Source organism: Sapajus apella, unplaced genomic scaffold (genome assembly GCF_009761245.1).
Source record: "Sapajus apella isolate SASKATOON/1434 unplaced genomic scaffold, GSC_monkey_1.0 scaffold39, whole genome shotgun sequence".
Lineage (NCBI taxonomy): Eukaryota > Metazoa > Chordata > Mammalia > Primates > Cebidae > Sapajus > Sapajus apella.
Window position 1 is genome coordinate 11090777 of NW_022436979.1, and position 26824 is coordinate 11117600.

Consider the following 26824-nt stretch of genomic DNA (forward strand, 5'->3'; position numbering starts at 1 on the left):
TAGGGGATACAATCTGGAATGAGAGAGGCCATCAGCACAGTGGGGTTGACTGAAGCATTCCGACTTCTCAGTTCACTAGAATGAATAAAGAAATGAGCCATGGTCTGAGCTTCAGCAAATGCCAATAACTACAGGGTAGACGGCAAAGAAAAAGCAAAGGAAAACCATAAGATTGAACATAGGAAGGGACTCGGGACACCACTTCGCTGTGGGAAACCTGGGAGGTGGGAGGGGCCATCTTGTCTGTAGAGCTCAGGGCCAGTGGAGGGAGCTGGCGTGCAAAGGAGGTCCCAGCTTATGTCTTCATAAATATATCTAAAGCTGCGTGCTTTTTCTTCTTTGTGTCTCTGTGTTTCATTTTCTGCATCACTCTTGTTCTCCAATACTTCCCTCTAAACCATTCCATATCTTCCTTTCAGCTGCTTCACCCCATGTTACTATCACAGACATCTGAAATACCTTTAGATAATTTATATATATATATATATATATAAAATACATGCTTATATTTTTTAAATTTTTAATGAACATTCATAATTTTTTTTTAAGAACAAGAACTTTTTTTTTTCTCACTCTGTAGCCCAGGCTGGAGTGCAGTGATGTGATCTCAGCTCACTGCAACCTCTGCCTCCCGGATCCTGGTTCAAGCAATTCTCCTACCTCAGATTCCCAAGTAGCTAGAATTAGAAGCACGAGCCAACATGCCCAGCTAATTTTTGTATTTTTTAGTAGAGACGGGGTTTCACCATGTTGGCCAGTCTGGTCTTGCACTGCTGACCTCGTGATCCACCCGCCTTGGCCTCCCAAAGTGCTGGGATTACAGAGGTGAGCCACCACGCCTGGCCTGAACAAGAACTTTCATAATTTTTTATGAACAAGAACTTTTTTATAATAAGGATGTACATTTATGACCAATACGGCATTGAACACAGTAGCTGGCAGATAGAAGACCTTCAATATATATTTGTCTACTAAATGAATGATTAATGTTCTGTATCTGTTTTCCATGTTCTATGAACGGATATCTTTTGAGATAAAAAATTATCAAATAAATATGTTATTTATTACATAAATTGTTGTGAATTTCTTTTTTGTTTTGAAACTAGATTTCCAAGACCTCAGAGTTCCCCAAAAGAGGTTTGGGGTTACCTATGAGTTAGCAAAGGCTGTGCTGTGCTGAAAATGTTCTGGACCTTGTAATCCTTCTTCCCTTCTGACCTGATTCTGTTTTCAATATTGGCAGTGAGCTTAAGACTTTGTTTGGAAAACCAACCATACATTGCGAAATAAATGTTTACATATTTTTAAAAGTTTGAAAACCAGCACTATTTGCCCTCGTAGATTTTTCTGTGATGAAGTACAGCCCATTTATTTTCTGGATGAATATTTTAACATTTATGTTGACTAAATGTTCTCATTTTAGTGTAAAGTCATTTCAAGTTAAGTTGAAGTAGTCTGAAAAGCTCAGTACCAATTATCTAAATCCTCCTGTTTCTTCTGTCGCTGAAAGCTTACTGAACTTCTCAAGTCCTCCCCCAATTTTCCAGTTTTCATTGATCGTATCACACTTTAAATATAGGTACTGTTTATTGTTGGTTCTTTTTTTTTTTTTTTTTTGAGTCTGAGTCTTGCTCTTGTCACCCAGGCTGGAGTGCAGTGGCGTGATCTCGGCTCGTTGCAACCTCTCTCTGCCTCCTGGGTTCAAGTGATTCTCCTGCCCCAGCCTCCCAAGTAGCTGGGATTACAGGCACCTGCCAGCATACGTAGCTAATTTGTGTATTTGTAGTAGAGTTGGGGTTTCCCCATGTTGGCCAGGCTGGTCCCAAACTCCTGAGCTCAGGTGATCCACCCACCTCAGCCTCCCAAAGTACTGGGATTACAGGTGTGAGCCACTGCCCCCGGCCTATTGTTGGTTTTAGTTATTTGCTAGCTAATATAATTTCTATATGTGAATATTGTTTCCTTTAGTGAAAACTGAGGAGTTTACCTTTCATTAGGGCCTTTTAAAAAACTTTTTAAAAAATTGTTATTTAAGCTTTTTAGGGTCTAGTATATGCCAGGTACTGGGAATACAGAGACAAAATAGAACACAGCCTCTCAAAATGCTGAAGGCGAATGGGGAAGTAAATGGAAAATAGGTAAAGCACCGAGATGGAAGTGCTATAAAGTATGGAGAAAGAAACACTTAAGCCTACCTCGGAAGGACAAGGAAGTCTTTCTGAAAGAGGCAGTCTTTGAGCTTAGTATAGAAAGAAATAGGAATTCATCAAAGACAAGAGGTAGAAAAAGGATTTTCTGAAAGATGAAACAGCACATGGGAAAGTATACAGGGAAAAAATTTGGAAAACTGAACACAGGGAGGATATTTTGTTCTTTCACGAGCACATATTCAGGTGTCTAAAAACCATCTAGTTTGGAAATGTGGTGATAGTTGGTTGCCAGTCAATGAGAATTTAGTGTTGTCTGCAAACCAATTCTTTAGCCATGTGTAATCGGGCAGAAATTTTTGAGGGCCTGGGGCAATTAGAGGGCACTTGACAGACATAAGAAAACCTGTGATGGGTTGGTCTTGGTAGGATAAATTTGTTCTGGGGAAGCTGTGTAGTTGCCGTGTTTAAAACATAATCTGAGGCCGGGTGCAGTGGCTCACGCCTGTAATCCCAGCACTTTTGGGAGGCCAAGGTGGGTGGATCGCTTGAGGTCAGGAGTTAGAGACCAGTCTGGCCAACATGGAGAAACTCCATCTCTACTTAAAAAAATAAAAAAAAAAAATTAGCTGTGCATGGTCACGCATGCCTGTAATCCCAGCTACTCGGGAGGCTGAGGCAGGAGAATTGCTTGAACCTCAGAGGTGGATGTTACAGTGAGCCAAGATCACACCATTGCACTCCAGCCTGGGAGGAAGGAAGAGAGGGAGGGAAGGAGGGAGGGAAGGAAGGAGGTCTGGACCACAGTAAAACCCAACACCCAACTCAACTTCTTATAAACAAAAATGGCAATGTATGTCATGTAGCCAAAATGAATATTGGAGTAATTCACAGAATTAATAGAAAAGCTGTAGGGACCAGAGCCTCAGAGGCTGGAACTCATAAAGCTGACCTTACCATGGCTCTCCACAGATAGAACAAATAGAGAAAAGGTGGGTCTAAGCGCTCCCTGTTTAAGCCTCTTACCTCAAGCTTCATAATAAGAAATTATTTCTGGTTTCAGCAAGATAACTATATTTTCAAGGGCTTCCAGGAAGTTTTGGTGCTCCAAGAATAAGGATTCATGGTAGACTGAATGAAATAGAAATCATATATCGATTAAAATCGAAGGTAGACAGCAGCTTTTTATTCAAACCTTTAAATGCCCCTTTATTTTACATAACTTCCTTTTCGTTTTATTAACATTTATATTGGTATTTTTAAAAACTAATCTGTTTTGTTTGGACAAAGAAAAATCAATTGCTTCCCATGCCAGTAACTTGTTTCCATTGAGAAATGCAGAGATATCTTAGAGCAGGGTCCCCATCCCCCAGGTCATGGAGCAGTACTGGTACCAGTACACTACTGCCTGAGCTCTGCTTTGTGTCAGATCAGCAGAGGCATTAGATTCTCATACTGTGCAAAACCTATTGTGAGCTGTGCATGCAAGAGATCTAGGTAGCGAGTTCCTAATGCCTGCTGATCTCCCTCACACCCCACCCAAGCCCACCACGTCTGTGAAAAGATTGTTTTCCACAAAACCAGTCCCTTGTGCCAAGAGTTGGGGACCGCTGCCTTAGAGGCACTGCCATTCTTCACTTGTGTTTTATGCACCTCCCCATTTCCTACTCTGGGGTAGACTGAGATGATAGCTGAATCTGGTGGTATTTACAATCACTGAGAATGCGCAGAGGAGAGGCAGAAAGGTCCAATGGAGAGCCGTGTTGTTGCCTTAACTTTGATGATCAAAAGAAAGGGACCCCATGAAAGAGAGGTAGAAGAAACAGCGCTATAGGAACAAAGGTGGGAAGTGATGGAGAGAATTAAATTCAACTGAGTTGTTTGGCACAGGTTGGCTCATGCCTATAATTCCAGCACTCTGCATAGCTGAGGCAAGAAGATTGCTTGAGGCCAGGAGTTCAAAACCAGCCTGGGCAACATAGCAAGACACCATCTCTAAAAATAAAAAATTAGTCAAGCATGGCAGTGCATGCCTGTTGTCCCAGCTACTCGGGAGGCTGAGGCAGGAGGATCACCTGAGCCCAGGAGTTCAAGATCACAGTGAGCTATAATCACTCCACTATACTCTTATCTTTTAAAAATTGAAAAAAAAATGTTTTTGCATCCTTTCTTATCCCCCCACTTTTTTAAAATTATACTTTAAGTTCTGGGGTACCTGGGCAGAAGATGCATATTTGTTACATAGGTATATATGTGCCTTGGTGGTTTGATGTACCCATCACCCTGTCATCTATATGAGGTATTTCTCCTAATGCTATCCCTCCCCAATCCCCCCACCCCACAACAGGCCCCAGTATGTGATGTTCCCCTTCCTGTGTCCATGTGTTCTCATTGTTCAACACTACTTATGAGTGGTAACATATGGTGTTTGGTTTTATGTTCTTATGTCAGTTTCCTGAGAATGATGGTTTCCAGCTTCATCCATGTCTCTGCAAAGAGACATCCTTTTTTATGTTTGCATAGTATTCCATGGTATATATTTGCCACATTTTCTTTATCCAGTCTATCACTGATGGGCATTTGGGTTGGTTCCAAGTCTTTGCTATTATGAACAGTGCTGCAATAAGCATATGTGTGCATGTGCCTTTACAGTAGAATGGTTTATAATCCTTTGGGTATATACACAGTAATGGGATTGCTGGGTCAAATGGTATTTCTGTTTCTAGGTCCTCGAGGAATCGCCACACTGTCTTCCACAATGGTTGAACTAATTTACACTCCCACCAACAGTGCAAAAGTGTTCCTGTTTCTCCACATCCTCTCCAGCATCTGTTGTCTCTTGCTTTTTTAATGATTGCCATTCCAACCGGCATAAGGTGGTATCTCCATGTAGTTTTGATTTGCATTTCTCTAATGACTAGTGATGATGAGCTTTTCTTCATGTTTGTTGGCTGCATAAATGTCTTCTTTTGAGAAGTGTGTTCATATTTTTTGCCCACTTTTTGGTGGGGTTGTTTTTCTTATACATTTGTTCTTTGTTCATTCTGGATATTAGCTCTTTGTCTAATGGTAGATTGCAAAATTCTTTTCCCATTCTGCTGGTTGCTGGTTCACTCTAATGATAGTTTATTTTGCTGTGCAGAAGCTCTTAAGTTTAGTTAGATCCCATTTGCCTATTTTGGCTTTTGTTGCTAATGCTTTTAGTGTTTTAGTCATGAAGTCCTTACCCATGCCTATGTCCTGAATGGTACTGCCTAGGTTTTCTTCTAGGGTTTTTATGGTGGTAGTTCTTATGTTTAAGTCTTTAATCCATCTGGAGTTAATTTTTGTGTCAGGTGTAAGGAAGGAATCCAGTTTCAGCTTTCTGCATATGGCTAGCCACTTTTCCCAACACCATTTATTGAACAGGGAATCCTTTCCCCATTGCTTGTTGATGTCAGGTTTGTCAAAGATCAGATGGTTGTAGATGTTTGGCGTTATTTCTGAGGCCTTTGTTCTGTTCCATTGGTCTGTATCTCTGTTTAGGTACCAGTAGCATGCTGTTTTGATTGCTGTAGCCTTGTATTGTAGTTTGAAGTCAGGCAGTGTGATACCTCCAGCTTTGTTTTTTTTTGCTTAGGATTGTCTTGGCTATGTGGACTCTCTTTTGGTTCCATATGAAGCTTAAGGTGGTTTTTTTCAATTCTGTGAAGAAAGTCAATGGTAGCTTGATGGAGATAGCATTGCATCTATAAATTACTTTGGGCAGTATAGCCATTTTCATAATATTGATTCTTCCTAACCGTGAGCATGGAAAGGTTTTCCATTTGTTTGTGTCCTCTCTTATTTCCTTGAGCAGTGGTTTGTAGTTCTCCTTGAAGAGGTCCTTTATATCCTTTGTTAGTTGTATTCCTAGGTATTTTATTCTCTTTGTAGCAATTGTGAATGTGAATTCACTCATGATTTGACTCTTTGTCTATTACTGATATATAGGAATGCTTGTGATTTTTGCACATTGATTTTGTATCCTGAGACTTTGTCGAAGTTGCTTTTCATCTTAAGGAGATTTTGGGCTGAGACGATGGGGTCTTCGTAATGACATACAATTATGTCATCTGCAAACAGAGACAATTTGACTTCCACTTCTCCTAATTGCATACCCTTTATTTCTTTTTCTTGCCTGATTGCCCTGGCCAGAACTTCCAATACTATGTTGAATAGGAGTGGCGAGAGAGGGCATTCTTGTCTTATGCCAGTTTTCAAAGGGATTGCTTCCAGTTTTTGCCCATTCAGTATGATATTGGTTGTGAGTTTGTCATAAATAGCTCTAACTATTTTGAGATACGTTCCATCAAAACCTAGTTTATTGAGAGTGTTTAGCATAAAGGGCTGTTGGATTTTCTCTGTATCTATTGAGATAATCATGTGGTTTTTGTCTTTGGTTCTGTTTATGTGTTGGATTATGTTTATAGATTCACGTATGTTGAACCAGCCTTGCGTCCCAGGGATGGAGTTGACTTGATCATGATGGACAAGCTTTTCGATGTGCTGTTTGTTTCAGTTTGCCAGTATTTAATTGAAGATTTTTGCATCAATATTCATCATGGATATTGGCGTGAAAATTTCTTTTTTAGTTGTTGATGTTGATCTTATAAAATGAGTTAGGGAGGATTCCTTCTTTTTGCATTATTTGGCATAGTTTCAGAAGGAATGGTACCAGCTCCTCTTTGTACCTCTGGTAGAATTCGACTGTGAACCTGTCTGGTCCTGGACTTTTTTTGGTTGGTAGGCTATTAATTGCTGCCTCAATTTCAGACCTTGTTTTTGGTCTATTCAGGGATTCAACTTCTTCTTGGTTTAGTCTTGGGAGGGTGTAAATGTCTAGGAATTTATTAATTTCTTCTATATGTACGGGTTTATTTATATAGAGGTGTTTGTAGTATTCTCTTATGGTAGTTCATATTTCTGTGACATCAGTGGTGATCTTTTCTTTATCATCTTTATTACATCTATTTGATTCTTCTCTCTTTTCTTCTTTATTAGTCTGGCTAGTAGTCTGTTTTGTTGACCTTTAAAAAAAAATAGCTCCTGGATTCATTGTTTTTTTTTTTTTTTAAGGGTTTTGTGTCTCTCCTTCAGTTCTGCTCTGATCTTCTGATTATTTCTTGTCTTCTGCTAGCTGGCTTTTGAATTTGTTGATCTTGCTCCTCTAATTCTTTTAATCGTGACATTAGGGTGTTGATTTTAGATCTTTCCTCATTTCTTTTGCGGGCATCCAGTGCTATAAATTTCCCTCTAGACACTGCTTTAAATGTGTCCCAGAGATTCTGGTGCATTGTCCTTCGTTCTCCTAAGAACACCTTTATTTCTGCCTTTGTTTTGTTATTTATCCAGTAGTCATTCAGGAGCAGGTTATTCACTTTCCATGAAGTTGTGCAGTTTTGAGTGCATTTCTTAATCCTGAGATCTAATTTGATTGTAGTGTGGTCTGAGAGACTGTTTGTTATGATTTCTGTTCTTTTGCCTTTGCTGAGGAGTGTTTTACTTCCAATTATGTGGTCAATTTTTGAGTAAATGTGATGTGGTGCTAAGAAGAGTGTATATTCTGTGGATTTATGGTGGAGAGCTCTGTAGATGTCTATTAGGTCCAGATCTGAGTTCAAGTCCTGGATATCCTTGTTAATTTTCTGTCTCATTGATCTGTCTAATATTGACAGTGGAGTGTTAAAGTCTCCCACTATTATTGTGTGGGAGTCTACGTCTCTTTGTAGTTCATTAAGAACTTGCTTTATGTATCTGGGTGCTCCTATATTGGGTGTATATATACTTAGGATAGTTAGCTCTTCTTGTTGCATTGATCCCTTTGTTGTTATGTGCCCTTCTTTGTCTCTTTTGATCTTTGTTGGTTTAAAGTCTGCTTTATCAGAGACTACGATTGTAATCCCTGCTTTTTTTTTGCTCTCCACTTGCTTGGTAAATCTTCCTTCATCCCTTTCTTGAGACTGAGTGAGATTCTGCCTCAAGAGAAAGAAAAACGTATCTATACATACGTGTATAAGACATGAGGCAGTGATAAGAGGTGATTCGTGTTCTCAAGAACGTCAGCCGCAGTAGGGGATAGTGACGGTGAGGGCTCCTTTTTGATAGGGTGGACAGATTAGTCCCTGAGGAGGAGATTTGAAAAGACCTGATGACTTGTAACAATCTGGGTTGGGGTAAAATTTTCAAAGAAGGTAGCCCAGAAAAGCATGAATCTTCTGAGTTGTTCAAGGAAGAGAAAGAAGGCATGTGTGACTGACCAAGCAGAGAGAGTGAGAGACAGAGGGAGCCTCTCTGCTTGGGAGGAGCCAAGGAGCATGCAGACTTGACTTGTCCGAGAAAAGACGTTTCCACTTTATTCTGAGTAGTATGGGAGCCTTTGGAGGATTTCGAATGAGTGTAAAATAACTGACTTATGTTTGAGAAGAACAATCACTCTGGCAACTGTTAATAGTTTGAGCTGGGGCCATTGGAAGATTTTGAGCAGGAGGGCAGCATGAACTGACTTGGGCTTTCTGAGGATTATTTAGGCTGCTGTGTGGGAAAGTGATGGTCGTGGAACCAGAGTGAAGTGGCAGCATCGGGGGCTCTCAGCAGTAGTGCAGGTGGCAAATGCTGGTGACAGGGAAGAGAGTGGAAGTGGTGGGAAAAAAATGTCGCATTTAGGATAATTTTGGAAGTTGAGGTAGGATTAAGGACTGAAATTTTTATAATTGAGGGGGCCTTATTTATGAAAAACAATTTAAAAATATGACTACAACGTTAGGTTCTAATGTGAATATTTAGAATAAGAAATCACAACAAATTATATTTCTTAAACACCACAAACATCAGAAAAAATGAAATATTATTAGTTCACTGCCTGACACAGCTGTGTAATTGTGTTCCCTCATGTTTTTGGCTGCAAACTCCTTGATTGCCTTTTCATATGGCCACCAACAATATCATTGCATCTTTTATTATGGCTAGATGAGAAAACTTTTAGCTTCACAGTTGTCGATAGTGACATATCTCCAACTTCCCCATATGTTATTTCAGCATTGCTTCTCATCTATAAGGAAACCCTGAGAGCAGTGTCTCTCAGACTTTAGTGTGTACCAGCATTTTCTGAAGGGCGTATGAAAACAGATTGCCAGGCCCCATCCCCAGAGCTGGGGATTCAGTGGGTCTGGGGAGGGGCCTGAGAATCTGCATGTTCCCACGTGATGTCCATGCTGCTGGCCTGAGGACTTGACTTTGAGAACTCTAGCCCTTTGATCTTCCTCAGGTGCCTCAGGTTTCTCAATTCTACCAGGTTAGGGTGGGTGGTGTGGGGTAGAGTGGCCTGGCAGCCTGGATCATGGTGGCCTGTGAACACAGAATGATGCAGCATCTCTTGTTCAGGTCCTTCTCCTCAAGCTTCAGGGCAGAGTCCACCTGCTCCTTGAGGTCACCAAGGCAACATTGTCCCTGGGCACTGAGCAGATGTGAGGTGATATTGGCAGCACCCAGGCCCCAGGACTACCTCTGCCTGCAACACTCTGAACCCCCAGCATGTGGTTGAGTTATGGCTCCCGTTCTCCATGCTGCCCATCCCAGTCCAAAGAGGACACACCAAGCCATGGAAAGTTGAACTTCTTTTGCTTCATGTAAATCTGCATCTGCAGCAGACCCTACAGGATTTGCTGATAGACTTGAAGGCGGGAATGTGAGGAAAAAAAGTATTAAGGATGACTTCTACGTCTGGGCCTGATCAATTAAGTGATGCTGTTGCCATTTACTGACATGAGATGGACTAGTAGAACTGCAGATTGGTGGATCATGAGTTTTATCTGTATTCATTTTCTGTGGCTCCTGTCATAAATGATCATGACCTTGGTAGCTTAAAGTAACACAAATGGATTCATTCAAATATTGGATGCCAAAAGCTCAACAACAGTTTCATTGGACTAAAATAAAGGTGTAGGTAGGACCGTGCTCCCTCTGGAGGCACTAGTGGGGAATCCTATTCCTTTCCTCTTCTCACTTCTGGTGCTGCCAGCATTCTTTCATGTGTGGCTACATCACTGCATGCAGCCTCTGCCTCTGTGGTCTCTTTGCCTTCTCTTTGGTGTGTATCAAATCTCCCTCTGCCTCTCTCTCTTTTTTTTTTTGAGTTGGAATTTTGCTCTTGTATTGCCCAGGCTGGAGTGCAATGGCGAGATCTCAGCTCACCACAACCTCTGCCTCCCGGGTTCAAGCGATACTCAGCCTCCTGAGTAGCTGGGATTACAGGGATGCACCACCACACCCAGCTAATTTTGTATTTTTAGTAGAGATGGGGGTTTCTCCAATGTTGGTCAGGGTGGTCTTGAACTCCCAACCTCAGGTGATCTGCCCGCCTCAGCCTCCCAAAGTGCTGGGATTACAGACATGAGCCACCTTGCCCAGCTGCCACTCTTTTATAAAAATACTTACGATTGGGTTAAGGGACCACGGGCTAATCCAAAATAATCTCTCTATGCCAAGATCTGTAATTACATCTGCAAAACCCTCCATCTTTATAAAGTAACATTTATAGATTCCTGGAATTGTGACCTGTTGTCTTTGGGAGGCCGTTATTCACTCTACTACAACACATTAAGTTTGAGATTCTTGTTACATATCCAAGTGGAGACTGGGAAGAATTTATTAATGGATGATGAAGAAATGGAGCAGTAAGGAAAGAATGTTTCCAAAGGCTCCGTATGTAACAATAAAATTCTCCTTATGATTAAGGAAACTTATAGGACAGAAGAAAATGAAAATAGGGAAAAGTTGGAGCACATTGAAAATCTAAAGGTCATTTAAATTGCCTTTAATTATAGATAAATGCATCATGCTGCCTTTCAAAGTATGTTAGTAGAGGACAGAGATTAGGTCAAATAAACAAATTCTGTAGAAGATCTGATGTTCCATAGGGATAATAAATACTGAGTGGCATTAAAAGTCAAGGTAAGTAAAGATAAAAGAATCCTAATGAGATATATCTTACTTTCAGGTTTTCTTATGCTATTTATTATTTTACCAGACACGCCTGAATTTTAAAACTAGTATAATTATATGTAAAGAACAAAATGTTACAGGAGAGAAGGTTACCTTTGAAAGTCAAAGAACTCATGTTCTGAAATGTAAGATACATAGCCTTTACCTGGAAGAGCTTTTGTCAGTATTAATGTTTAGGATCCGGAAGGGAATCTGTGATGCTGCCATGGTTGCATAAGCACGTGACATGCTCTAGTTGCAGACCTACAGCTAGCTGTGCTTTAGAGAGTAGGACTATGTCGCAGCCGTATAAAGGCATTTTGTGTAAAAATACATGGTCAGTAAAGAACCTCAGATGGAGAATCAAGATTTACATTTGTGGCCAAAAATCAGGGTTGGTTTTATTGTTTGCTTGCTAATCTATTAATCAGCTGTCCACCATGAAACAGTTTTACATGAAGGGAAATAAGACAAAGAGATATCTTTTATTATCATTATGGATTAGTGAATGTATATAATGCTCAGCAGATATTGTAGGGAAATTCTAGAGTTTCCTGAGTTTTTTTTTTCCTACGCACATGAATATAAAACTTTCACATCTTTCAAATCCTCTAATTTCTGCATAGGTGTATTTTCCCATAATTTAATTGAATAAAGGTATTTTAGTTTTGTTTTGGTAATATAGCAATTACTTAAAATATTATTTGAGAAATACTTCCTAATGTGATACTAAATATTTTTAGTTGGTTAAAAAAAGCACTCAATTATTTGACTCTAAATAACTTTTATTTGATAGTTCTCACTTTAACAACAATTAGTAGGGTCCAGGTGAAAACATTTTACTCTGGCCAGGTATGGTGGCTCACACTTTACTCCCAGCACTTTAGGAGGGTGAGGCAAGAAGATTACTTGAGGCCAGGAGTTCAAGACCAGCCTAGGCAACATAGCATACCATCTCTACTAAAAATTAGCCAAGCATGCTGATGTGCACCTGTAGTCCAAGCTACTCAGGAGATTCAGGTGGGAAGACTGCATGAGTCCAGGAGTTCAAGGCTCTGGTGAACTATGATGGTGCCACTGCGCTCCAACCTGGATGACATAGCAAGACCGCATCTCTACAAAGAAAAAAAATTAAGATATAGGTCTAACTTCTAAGCAATAATAAAGAAATAGTGCTGGGGTATTAATGGTTCTGTAATCATTTCTAAAATACTCAGACAAGAATAAGGCAATAACAATGTTAATGATTAAGTTTAAAAATTATCTTACAGCAAGCTACCGACTAGAAATAGTGTAATCAGTTGGACACCTAGCAGGGTGGATCATATTATGGACTCTGTGGCTCAGAAGTCTGAAGAGCAGTGGACATGTGTGGTCTGTACTTTAATAAATAAGCCCTCTTCTAAGGCATGTGATGCTTGCTTGACCTCAAGGCCTATTGGTAAGACTGAATTTTGATTTTGAGTTTGTTACATTTCTAAGAGGGTAAATTATACAAAGTGAGGAATGTATCTTGCTCCATCTTGATATTCCCTAACTAAATAAAATACTTTCTTTCTCAGAGGTTTAAAGGAATTGCCAGTTTTGCATGTAAACCATGCTAATAGTCTGTTGAGTATTTTTTTTTTAACAGGGAGGGAAAACATGCTTGTGCTAAAACAGTATGTGCCTTTGTATCTCAAAAAAACGGAGATGATCACATCTGTTCTCTACTGTTTCTAATGAATTATTCAATAAAGCTTTGTTTTATGCAGATTTCAGCAACTTTCGAGTTTGTTATTCAGCCCAAGTGTTTCATAAATTGAAAGGGAGGATTTCTGTAAGAATATCTTTGCAGGTGGAATAGAAAAATGCTGAATTTTTTCTCTTCTTTATCCCTTCTACCCCTTGTTATTAAAATCTTTACCCAGACAATTGTACTGATTTCATTGACATCCTTCAAAATAACTTTTTATAGCTCACGATTTCATGCATTTAGAACATGTAAAACCTCAGAGGAAACCTGTGATTAAGAGCCATTTCATTGCTGCGGCTTCTATTGTATTCTCAAAGTGCTATTTCTTCCCTTAATTAGAGATGAGAAAGTTCATTGTTGACTTATGGACCCCCACTCTGTGTTAACTGTCATATTGTGTTTTGTTCCCTGGGCCAGAAAGACAGACATCACCCGTTGCACAGCTTTGCTGCATCTCCTGTTTCTATCCCTTCTTCTTTAGTATCATTCAGCAGAGACAGAACCCATGGAAAACCACGATCTTAGGTTACCACACTGAATTCAACATTCTGAAATGCATTTATGTCTCATTAACTATTATATTGTTAATGTTTCTGAGTCAGAAAGACATCTTAATGATGATATAAAATGTATTATTGGACAGATTTCAAAATCGTCTGATACTTTGTTGAAACACTGTATTTAATAGATTTAAGTCTTTGTAATTCATCTTTACTTATTTTAAATAAGCCTTCACTTTGTCTTTCCATTCACAGAAACAGTCCTGTTAGTCTAGAAACAGGTGTGTAACTGCTGACCTAAAGCTTTATGGGACATCATCTCTTAATTACCACTTTTTAATACTTTGCCTAATATTAGCAAAACTGATAGCTGAATGACCTTTAAATGCTTAAACATCATAAAAAGCAAATATAAATCTTTGTTAAACCCATCTCTGGGTTTCTGTAAGTTGAAATTTTACATTTTACATAGTATTTCATTTCCTAGCCAGAAGATGATTGATTCTGACTTCCCCAAACTAACTTTGTATGATTAGTTCTATATATTTCATCGTAATAAAGTGACATAAATATTTTGATCAAATAAAAAGATGTTTCACATAGTCAGTAGTTATATTTATAGGACTATTGCAGAATTACTTATCTCTTCTTCCAGATTCAGTGGTCAAGAATGAAGAAAATTCTACTGCCTTCAGCAACTTAGTGAAGTACCCATGTAATACTTTTGGAAAACCTCATACAGAAGTAAAGATCAACAGGAAAACTACATTTGGAACTACAACTCTTGTCTTGACTGATTTTAGCAATAAATCCAGTACTTTGGAAAGAAAAACCAAACAAAACCAGATACTAGATGAGGAGTTTCAAATATCTCCTCCTCCTGCTGTTTGTTTGAGTGATACCCAGCACCCCTCCAAGAAGAGAACAAACGATATAACTCAACTATCCAGCAAAGCAAACGTATCACCTACAATCAGTTCAGAATCTAAGTTATTCAGTCCAACACATAAAAAACTGAAAACAGCCCACTACTCATCACCAGATCTTAAAAGCTACAACCCTGGATATGCTAACAGGTATGATGTTTTTAACTTTGGTCTTTAAGACAGTTACTTTTTTTTTTTTTTTTTTTTTTGAGATGCAGTTGTTGACTGCAAATCATTTCTCTTTCACATCCTTTGGGAAAATTCAAGGATATTAAGAAGTCTTAAATAACAAGAGTATATTGGTCACTTTTTTTTTCTCATGTCAGTTATTGGTATAACAAAATAGAGACAAACTAATATTTTAAAGAATCTTTTTAGATATTTCTCTATCTTTAAGAAACAAGAAAAGTTATTACATTCACATCTTTCACACTTCATACCAGTTGATATAACAAGGTGGATCAAGTACTTGAATAAAGCCATAGCCTTTTATATCCTAGGAATAAAGGAAACTTACTAGATTCAGATCGTCACCCCGAAGAGTAAGTAAATTACCTATCAATGTGTCTCTTTTGCTTTATATCAGATACAAAGATAATGAAACGTATCGACTATTCGAATAAAGTCATATCTCTTCCTACCTTTAATAAAGAAATTGACTTTAGATCTTTCACATCTTAGAGTAAACCTTATCTAGCCTATCAGTTTATCTAAATTTACTTTCTCTATTTAACAGATTTACCTTGCAAGTTTAACAAATGCTATTATTTAGAATTAGCAAACATCTGAGCAACTAAAATTAGCTAGGAACCACACAAGTTTTCATGAGAAAAACAAAACAAAGTACTAGCAGATCTCTGGTTCATAACTTGAGACATCTTCTGAGTAGCCCAGCTTAAATAAAAAAACTAACTATGACCATCTTTCCCCCCAAAACTCAGCAAAAGGCCTTGACAAGGCATTTCAATCACATAAACTCCAATTTTGTCTAAGTAATCCAAGATATTCACAGGAAAACCTGAAGACTCCTGAGCTAGTCTACTAGATTTACAGATTTATTTTAACCAGAACACAGGAAACTTAGTATTTCCTTTTTTTCTTTTTCTTTTCTTTCTTTTATGAGATGGAGTCTTGCTCTGTCTTCCACGCTGGAGTGCAGTGGCGTGATCTTGGCTCACTACAACATCCACCTCCCGGGTTCAAGCAATTCTCCTGCCTCAGCCTCCCAAGTGGCTGGGATTACAGGCGCACGCCACCATGCCTGGCTAGTTTTTGTATTTTTTGTAGAGGCAAGGTTTCACCATGTTGGCCAGGCTGGTCTAGAACTGCTGACCACAGCTGATTCGCTCGCCTCTGCCTCCCAAAGTGCTGGGTTAACAGGCATGAGCCACCGCGCCCTGCCAGCATTTCCATTTTTATCGTAAGTTACAGGCAACATGACAGGATACCAAAATCTGCAAGATGCTCAAGTCCCCGTTACGAAATGGCATAGTCCTTGCATATCATCTATGCACACCTTTTCATATACTTTAAATCATCTCTGCATTACTTCTTATAATACTGAATTCAATGTAAAGGCTGTGTAAATAATTGTTATACTGTTTTGAGTTTTCTTTGTATACTTTTTTTTATTGTTTATTATTATTTTTTTGTTTCCAAATATTTTTAATCCAAGGTTGGTTGAATTCATGGATTGGGAACCTACGGATATGGAGGGGTGTGCTCTGATTGGGACCTAGGGTAATCTCTGGTGGAATTCTGAGATTCACCGTTTTTTCCTCTTATTAACTATGCCTTTCCTGGTAGGTAGATGCCTCCTCTCAGCAGTGAGATGAGGGACCATTTGGTGTAAACTCCTAGATCAACCTGTAGGAATCCTTAAAGCTTATTTCATAACAAATTCTGAGACAGTCTTTGCTCAGTAGATGCATTTACTCCAAGTTTCCTATTCCAACTCGAAATTTACCATCAGTTAATCCTGATGATTTATCCTTGACTATTTTTTTAATGTTTTGTTCGTAATCATTTATGATAACTGGTTTAAGTTTTGTTCACATACTCATATTTGAATGAAGCAATGGGGGCTGAACTTTTAACTGACTGGATAAATCCACCACCTTTTCACTTTAACCCTAGTTAATGCCTCATGATGGAAGTTAGTTAAGGATGTTTGAGTTGGGAGGCTGTCCTGGAGGAGAAAATCATTTCCAGTCTTTCCTGTTCCGTGGCTGAAGTGGAAAGTAGAAGCGATAATCTTAAAATATTGTGGCATTCGTTGTACCTAGGTGAAATATCTTGGCATATTTTTATTCTCTTAGTGCTTTGTAGAAAATCTTAGACAATTTAACTAATGAATTAGGGATTTTAAAAACATTAATGTAACCTTAAATTTAAATGATTCCTTCATAAGCCATTAGTGATAGGATCATATGATTAATCACAGTGCACAGCATTACTTAGAAATGCCACAGCCTGCGTATCTATTGAATATAAGAACACCAGGACTGAGACTCCACAATCAATCAAGATCAACCAGCAGAATAAATGTCAAGGGATGAAATAAATTCACCCAGCAGCCCTTCTGCACCCAGCTACTTTACAAGGAATAAATTGCAAATTACTGTCATTTATTTCATTTTTCTCCTTGTCTGACAGCTCTAGTGTTCATCTTGTGGACAAGATGCCTAGCAGAAGCTCACAGCATAATACTATTAAAGCAGGTGGTCCATTCATAATTTATAGCCAGTTTATTTTTTCTTTAATATTACATGATAATTACTTTGACTTTTGTTCTCTTAATTACTGTTCTCATTACCACACAATACATGCAATGTTGATGAGGCATATTTTCCGGTTGGTCTTGAGATAGATGTGTACACTCTCCAGCTATTGGCTTTTAAATTAGATGATTGAACCCATTTTTAAGCAGTTAAGAATAATTACTAAAAACAGTTTAAGTTGTCGATCCAATTATTGTCAACACAGAGCAAAACATAGTGATGCATTTTCAAGGAATGCATGTGTTGTAGGTTGAAATTTTTCTTGAGTTCGTGCAAAGGCTCACATAGAAGGGTGAAATGACAGTAACAAAATCATTAATATTTTCTCATGTTTGCTGCCGTCAGGGGTGTTGAAGATCCATCTTTAATCACCAGTGCAAGTACTGACACCATGTCCTTGTTTCCGGGTTACTTCTTGGAGTTCTCAGCCTAACGATTTCAGAACCACCTGGGATCATCCAGAATGAGTCATTTCACTTTTGTTTTTTTTTTTAATCCTTGAAATAATCCTGTGTGACAAAATCTACATTCAGTTGGACTGATTAATCCAAAAAAATTCAGACAGTATTTTTACTATAATGAACCACCCTATCTATAAAATAAGTTAAACCAAACTTGTCCAACCCAAGACTTGTGAGCCACATGCAGCCCAGGATGGCTTGGAATGCAGCCCAACACAAATTCATAAACTTTCCTAAAACGCGAGTTTTTTGTTGATTTTTTTAAAGCTCATCAGCTATCATTAGTATTAGTGTATTTTATGTGTCGCCCAAGACAGCTCTTCTTCTTCTTCCAATGTGGCCCAGAGAAGCCAAAAGATTGGACACCCCTGAGTTAAACTGTTAAATTGACTGTGAAAAAATAATATTCACTTTAAAATTACAGATCTGTGCTTAGTAATGTCTTTCTTCTTGATGATAGTTTTTGTCTAGTCTCAGTTCAGTTTTATTTATTAATAAGTATTGAGAATCTATTATGCCTCAGGCATTGTTCTGGAGTCTCATGACATGTACATGAGCAGACTACAGCCAGCAAGGCCAAATCCACGCCACCACCTGGTTGTGAAAAGCTTATTTCCATTTGTTTAGATATTTTCTGTGGCTACTTTTTGTGGTAACAGACTTAGACCATAAGACCAACAAGCCTAAAATATGTTATCTGAAAAGGTTTGCCAGCTCCTGATCATTTATAACCCAGCGTTAATATTCAAAATGATGGTCGTGATCACTGAAATTGACAATTCTGTATGCTACATTTAACTAAGAAATCTGCCACATTTTAGAAAGTTTTTAGATGATTAAAACAAAGAGGAACTAAGATATCCTCCGTTAACCAGAACATTTAATTATCCTGGGTAATGTTTTCTATCATAAAATTAAGATTAGCCATACATATATAGAGCCCATGTGGTCACAGGTGGCATCAGTGTCTTGGTTACATTATCTCAGTGAGTCACAACTTAATGTGCATACGAATCACCTGGGAATCCTGCTAACATGCAGATTCTGATTCTGCAGGCAATCTGGAGTAGGGATGCATATGTCTGTATTTTCCAACAAGCTCTGGGTGATGCTGATGCTTCTGGTCCGTGGACCACACTCTGAGTACCAAGAATAAGATCGCATGTGGTTATGTTTTTAATTTAACTTTTAAAGGAAGAAATGGAGTGGAAGGTGGAAAGAAGACTTTTGGGCCTTTCCTATCTATTTAAGTCCTGCCTTCTACCTTCGCCTTTTTCCCGAGAAAAGCTTTAATAGTAAGAGAATCTAAACCTCTTCCTGGATATGTGGAACCCTGGAGCTTTCTAGGTTGAAACAAGTGGGTTAGAAAATGTTCAACCATTATCCAAAACAGCCACCTCCAAAATAAGATATAAAGCTTTTTATGTGCACATAATTTTTAAGAAGAAAGCATCATTTCATTCATTTCTGTTAACATTCTTAATCTTTTCTCCTTTAATTTTGTTAAAGAAAGCATTGTTTATGAACCAGTTGCCTTAATTGTGAAATCTCTTGACTTCGCTACAACTGTTCAGACATTTGGCTGTTCTTGTAGTTAAAGTTTTGGAGGAGATTGGTGAAATGGAGTTTTGGAGGGAATCGGTGAACTGAAAGGTTGTGGAAAAGAAAAGTTCTTTGCCTCTCAGCTTTCCTATTTCTGTGTTTTACCCATGACTCTAAAATACAACCACCACCCCTCTACCCTGAACAAGGTACCAACAAAATAGTTGCTGGTGAAGAATTTAATCATCATGATTTATTTATCATTGGCTACAACTGCTCTTACTTTACAAATGGCTATCGAAGAAACCTTAGAAAACTGCCCTCAGAATGTTTGAGTTCATCCCAGCAAACATATTTAAAGCAGTATATTTAAGTATCTGTTAGATAAATTAATTTCAGTAAATCTCATCAGAAATAAAAGATTGCATTCTCTGAACATTTCAATTACATACAATGCATTGAAGCATCATTTTGGAAACGAGTGGGTAAAAAGTGCAGTTTAGGAAACAAGGAAAACGGGAAATCATATTTGATTTTTTTAAAGTATTTTTAACAGTTATTTAAGAATGATATTTTGTTCTTTAGAAATTTACCAAAAAGATGAGAAGGGATGAACTGTTTTATCATTAAAGAAATTTTTAAAAAATAGGAACATTAAGGGGATGCTTCTGCGTTTAATGAATGTGAACACTTTCTCATTAACTAGTTTATTTAAAAACTAACTCTTATAAAGGCATTATTAAAGTATGTACAACATAGAAAATTAAGCATCTTTTCAAAAAGAAAATTCTGTTTATAGCTTGCGTACACTGGCTGTGAGGATAACCTCCAAATACTCTTGATCCTAATTGTAGGGGAAGATAAAGCTTCTCTGCTAGCTTTACAAAATTCACATTTTTGCTCTCTGCCAGGCAGCCTGTTTCTTGCAGGAATATGATTGTGACTATTACAGTACCCTTGATCAAAGAAAAGCGTAGAAAATTGTCTTTAAAGTGGACAGCAGACAGAGTGATTTCTATGGCCTTGTCAGAGCCATTGATGAGAGTTTGCTACCGATGAGAAAATAATTAGAGAAGATTGTGACTAGCTACTTTGGGGCCAGTGGGAATGGAGAACCTGGACTTGAGAATATTTTAGAAGAAATAAAAGTGGCTACAGTGTAATATTGGGTAAGAAAAGAACTGAATATCACAAATGAAAAATAAAATTTGATTTTGTTCTTTAGAAATTTAAATGATGTGTTTTAGGTACATAGGTAACTTTGGAAGTAAATGAGAATTACCTGGGAAAACAAAGAATAAAGACAGCAGTTTGTGTAATTACCTAATGTCATGGTCCACTTTTTGATAAAATTTCTCTGTACAAGTGAAAATCTGACATGTGGGGGCAAAGTGTTGTGAACAGTCCCTTTAGCACTCTTATGCTGTACTGATTTTACAACCTGTCATTACAGTGAACTTCAAATTAATATGACAGATGGCCCTCGTACCTTATATCCTGGCAGTCCTCGCTGTAATAAACACAACCGCCTCTGCATTCTACGAGTCGTGAGGAAGGATGGTGAAAACAAGGGCAGGCACTTTTATGCCTGTCCTCTACCTAGAGAAGCACAATGTGGATTTTTTGAAGTATGTGTAAGATTTATCTAGCTTACTACAGCGTAATTAAATACTTTGGTTATTCACATGTAACAAGTAGCAATACTTACCCAGTTTGACCTTTTACCTTTAAATTTGAAATAGCCATATTGGCATTCAATCTAAATCTTGAATGTTGAATACCTTAAAATTCAGATATTCAGCCAAAAAAATTTAATAAAATAATAGCTATTACATTGTTAGAGTATATCACATTTGTAATCACAAGTCTAGAAGTGTTGCCCGTAGCATGTAAAGTTAGAAAGATATTGAGTAACTAGTAAGTAATAGTAGTACATATGTGGCTAATAATAATCCAAGGTAAGAATTTGTTCTTCCTGACTTCAGTGCTACATCCAAACCTTTGTTTATGCACTGGATAAAGGTTTATAAGAAAAAGAGTTTACATGCCTGAGATTTACATTAACCTTATCAAATCCTACTTAACCACACTTGACCCAAAAACTTGATGGCACAATAGCAGTTTAGCAATAGGCGATTCCTCACGCCTTCCCATTCTGTGGATGTGTCCCTGAAGATGAACCTAAGATAGGAGATAAGAACCTCAGGTCCGTTTAGTTGGTCTCACTTCCAGTATTCCTCGTGTGAGCATCTCATCAAGCTGAGTGTGATTCTAAAGTTCAGAGATACATATTTTTTCTAGTTATGCTTCATCTGGAATAGAACTGAAAAAAGAAAATATTGATATGTTTCAGTGCTAAAGCAAAGATTTTCTGGTTGGACGTTTTGAAAAGATCAAATATCTGTCTTCACTATGATACCTTCTTAAGGAATTTCCCAGAGAAAATTGGATAGTGATTTTAGACCTCAATCTCTGAACAAAATATGACTCTACCCCACAAAATTCACAGATTTCCTCCTCAAGAAGCTTTTATAGATGTAATGGGAAAATATTATTAGCAATAATCATGGTATTTCTAAAAATATAGTAGCCTTTTTCATATCTCTCAAGGTCAAAATTAATAAGAATAATAGAATCTGTCAAATTTAGTCTGGGTAAGTCCCTATTTGATTCTTTCTTTTTGTAAGAAAGTTTAATACTAAAATCATGACAAATCTTTGATCTTACAGTTTTGTTTTGTTTTGTTTGGTTGGTTTTTTTAGAGACAGGGTTGCCCAGACTGGGTTCAAACTCCTGTACTCAAGCGATCCTCCAGCCTCAGCCTCTCAAAGTGCTGGGATGAAAGGCATGAGCCACTGTGCCTCGTCTGCTCTTACAGTTTTAACTGAAACAGACCTATAGCAGGGCTATCGGTGATTATAGCAAGATTTTGGTAGTTTTCAATTATTCTTAACAAACTGAAGAAACTTCTGTAAAACAGACACAGGGAAGCTCAGAATTGTGGCAATTTTCTGAGTGATTCAAACAAATTTGTAAGAGAGATGATTCTTTTAGGATATAAGTTTTTTTTAAGGGCAAAAACTAAGTGTCTGTTTTACAACGTCAAATTAATGATAACAGCAGTGAAGACTATATGGCACTCATCACATGCGCCTAGGGTCAGCCTGTACATCATGATAACTTTTATATAAACTTCTAAATTTACCTTTTTTTCCTGCAGTGGGCAGATCTGTCCTTCCCATTCTGCAACCATGGCAAACGTTCCATCATGAAAACAGTATTGAAGATTGGACCTAACAATGGAAAGAATTTTTTTGTGTGTCCTCTTGGGAAGGAAAAACAGTGCAATTTTTTCCAGTGGGCAGAAAATGGGCCAGGAATAAAAATTATTCCTGGATGCTAATAACTGTAGGTTCGCTGTCATTTAATCTCTTCAAACTGTGTATAATGTTTGGTCCCCCTCTGTTTCATAGAAAGGCTGTGGAATATCTATGATACATTGAAAAGTTACTGCAATATTTGAGAACTGTTCTTTTTTTTTTTCTTGTGTGTGCCATCTTTCCATCATTGGTTGTTTTCTTTTTGCCTTGATGAATGTTCTATGTGTTTTTATCAGATGTACAGCATATTCCATTTAGGATGTATATTTAATGCATTTAGCAATGACAATAAAGTGTTTTAGTATGCTCTTGGTCTCTTGTAACTGTGGAGAAGCAGTGATTTTTTTTTTTTTTTTTTTTTTTAGGAAAGGATTATTATGCAGCACAATAAGATATTCTGTCTGTAGTGAATACATTTCTTATGTACTACCACTATTTATAAGGTTAAAGATATTGGCATGGCACGGTGGCTCATGCCTGTAATCCCAGTACTTTGGGAGGCTGAGGCAGGTGTATCACGAGGTCAGGTGTTTGAGACCAGCCTGACCAACATGGTGAAACCCCGTCTCTACTAAAAATACAAAAATTACCTGGGTGTGGTAATGGGCACCTGTAGTCCCAGCTACTCTGGTGGCTGAGGCAGGAGAATCACTTGAACCCGAGAGGCAGAGGTTGCAGTAAGCTGAGATCATGCCACTGCACTCCAGACTGAGTGACAGAGCAAGACTCCATCTCAAAAAAAAAAGTTAAAGATATTTCTTGTATTATTAAATAAAATTTAAGAAATAAGATCTCCTTTATGAAAAAATCTATTTTTAAAATTCTGTACAACAAACATCACGTTCCTGTTAGATGCCAGGGCGATGCCAAACCTTGTATGACTTTAAATTTGTGTTTTCATGTAAAGTGACGGGGATGCAGACTATCAAAGTGACATTTAAGGAAAGAAGAACTTGCATCTAGGTGTTTAAATGAGGGTTGATTTATATTTTTCAAATCTTCTAATCTTCATTTTAACATGTTACTTTTTAAGTAAGTCAATTTCAAAAGCTTAATGTACTTTTCATGTCAAATTTTATTGCATTTTTAACGCCCTTCCCCCTGCTTTTCTTTATACTTTAGCACAGATCACTATGATTGTTCCCCCTCAATAAAAAGTGACTCTTAAGGTATTTCTGCATGCTTGTAAAAAAAAAAGTCCTTTCAGAGCTGTTGAATCTATTGTTTAAAGGACAGCATGAAGGTGGCTTGAACCACTTTCCCATTTTACCACTAATTTTTCCATGCAGAGCTGTAGAAGTTAATAGTATATGAAATTACTGGCAAGAACAAAACATATTTTATAGGTTTATAAGTATTTTGTTTTGACTCCACATTGAAAAGACAGGACCAACCTAGGATCACTGATCTTCACCCAAATTGCTCAACAGGGCAGTGAGTCTACAGAACAGACCAGGACCTGGACTGGACAGTTGACAATCTTAGCTGCCCTGATGTGAAGTACTTAGGGAGTATATTAAGAAGGAAACTGCGGCCGGGTGCTGTAATCCCAGCACTTTGGGAGGCTGAGGCTGGCAGATCACCTGAGGTCAGGAGTTCGAGACCAGCCTGATCAACATGGAGAAACCTTGTCTCTACTAAAAATACAAAAAATTGGGAGACTGAGGCAGGAGAATCACTTGAACCCAGGAGACAGAATTTGCGGTGAGCTGACATCCACCATTGCACTCCAGCCTGGGCAGCAAGAGCGAAACTCCATCTCAAAAAAACAAAAAAATAGGAAACTGCAAGCTAATTGTGTAATAAAGAGGAAAAAACGTTTACGGTACAAGGGACTTCCATAAAGTCTGGTCTCCAAAAATGTGCATATTAATTACATGGAAATGTAGGTAAACGAAACAATAGGTACATGATAAACTTAGATCCTTATCCTAATAAGAAATATGCAGGGTCTAAATGAGGAAACTTTTTTTTTGAGACAGGGTCTCACTCTGTTGCCCAGGTTGGAGTATAGTAGCATGATATTTGTTCACTGCAGCCTCAGCCTGTCGGACTCAAGAGATTCTCTAGCCTCTGCCTCCCCGCTAGCTGGGAATACAGGTGTGTGCCAGCATGCCAGGCTAATTTTTGTATTTTTTATAGAGACAGGCTGGTCTCTTCTGGGCTCAAGAAATCCTTCCACCTTAGCCTTCCAAAGTGCTGGGATTACAGGCGTGAGCCACTGCGCCTGGCCTGAAGAAACTCATCTGAGAGGCCTAAAGAACCAGATGCATTCTGGTTCAAACAAGAACAAAAACAAGCTCTCATTTGGAAAGGAGGAGCGTTTAAAAAGACAGCAGTCTTTCAGACTTAATTCTATTATCACAAAATTTCTCATAAAAATCTCTGTGGGGGTTTCTGCCTCCTTGTGCCCTGGTCAGCTCCAGCTGAACCCAACCTTTCTGCAGATGATAACTCTAGATTCTGGACAAAATCAAAAGCACTGCTGGAGAGTAAACTAAAGCAGGCAGATTCTTGAGGGCTGTGAAATGTAGAAGAAGAAATCAGCTGGAGGTGATTTCCCATTTTTTACAGCTTTTGCCCTGAGGGCAGAACAAAAACAGAATCAAGTAGGCCAACCAAAACTTCACTAGAAAACCTAAAATATTTCTCATCTGCAGAGTCAGCAGGCAATTTTGGCCGCCACAGCCACTGGGAAGTAAGGGGGAAATCTCAGAAAGGACTTGGAGACTCTGCTGATGTCATTGACCACTGAACCATAAATGCATGAGACAAACTGCAAACAAAGCAAGCTGAAGATAAGAGAGCTGAGCAAAGATATGATCTGCCATGCAAGAAAGAGATTTTGCAGTTTGAATCTAACCAAATTAATCTGCTCCCGAGCAAAATACATCAACACTCCTTAGAAGACGACACCAGGTCCTTGATTAATGCTTCATTCAACATTGTTTTGTTACAACTATGAGAAAAAAAATCACTTTCAGCCAAGACCACTATCTGGTTGGAGATGGCATGCTCTCCCCATGTCCGCGTGAGTTTTCCTCTGGACACTGGGTTTCTTCCCACATCCCAAAGATATGTGCTTTAGGTGAACTAGCATGTGTTAATGGTCCCAGCATGAGTGAGTGTGGGTGAGTGTGAGTTGCCCTCTCATGGGAGGGCATTCTGGCCAGGGAGAGTTCCCACTTGGTACTCTGAGCTGCTAGGATGGGTTCCCACCACCTGCAACCCAGAATTGGAATAAGTGGGTTGGAACATGAATGAATGAATATGAATTACAGGAAAATAAAAATTTGCCAAGTATACAATAATTATACAAATGCACAACACAGTACAAAACATTTGCAAACATTTATTCTGTGAGTTAACCCGTCACCACTGCAACCACCATCAGTCACTCCAAAATTTGAGTGACTAAGAAAAAGAAAAAGAATTTACTCTGGATGCAGTTTGGTGAATGAATTTATTCAAAATTTGAGTAAATTTTTTTTTTCATTCATCTTTCTTAAATATATGTACAGCTTACATTTACTTTGGTGTTAACATTAAAAGTCTATTTAGAAGTTTGGTGTTTAACATTAGAAGTCTATTTAGAAGTGACCAGGAATATGCCATAGGAACTTAACTCTGCCTTATATCAATTAGCCTTTGGGAAAATTGGTTCTGTTTTACATTATTTTGCTTAAAGTTGCAGTTTCCATGAACCTATCAGTGATGTGAAGTGAGAACTTGCTGCATACCAAATCCAGAGTCTTTACCATATAATACATATACTCTTCAGGATACAGTCCAAAATTACACAGCATATGAAGAACCAGAATAATGTGACCCAGTTTTACAGGAAAGACAATCAACCAAGACCCACTCTAAGATGACCCAGATGTTGGAATGGTAAACAAAGATTTTAAAGCAGCTTTATAATTTTGTTCATCAAAGTGGATGCTAATACAAGATGGAATTCCAAATATTCAAGAAGCAATACAAAAAATACGACATTGCAAATAAGGAATACAAAGTATTTCCTCTTAGTTTCTTTAAACTATATGGGACTTTTAAAGTAAGAAATGAGCTTGTGAAATTTACAATGCAGGCAGACATATCTGACAGCTATATCGTAAAGGATGAAGAGATTGAAGGACCATTATATGAGTTTTCTACATTTTATGTGAAGTGTTACCATATTCTAATTGTAAAAGTTAATTATGTATTTTTAATATCTATGACCAAGTTTGGGAAGTTTTCAACCATTATCTCTTCCAATGCTTTTCAATCCCATACTCTTCCTATTCTTCTGAGACTCCAGTGATACAAATGTTAGATTACTAGATTATTACTGAGATCCCTGAGGAACAT

The 26824-nt window shown here is 38.1% G+C and overlaps 1 protein-coding gene across 1 annotated transcript in view; it reads left to right on the forward strand.

The window, feature by feature from the left end:
- NEIL3 (nei like DNA glycosylase 3) overlaps positions 1 to 22882 on the forward strand; it is a 57813-nt gene extending 34931 nt beyond the window's left edge. Inside the window, exons 7-10 of the mRNA XM_032298710.1 lie at positions 12419 to 12588; positions 14038 to 14458; positions 20545 to 20719; positions 22312 to 22882. Of these exons, the coding sequence (XP_032154601.1) occupies positions 12419 to 12588; positions 14038 to 14458; positions 20545 to 20719; positions 22312 to 22494 (949 nt within the window). The 3' untranslated portion in view covers positions 22495 to 22882. The remainder of the gene's footprint in view (positions 1 to 12418; positions 12589 to 14037; positions 14459 to 20544; positions 20720 to 22311) is intronic.
- The last annotated feature ends 3942 nt before the right edge of the window (positions 22883 to 26824 follow it).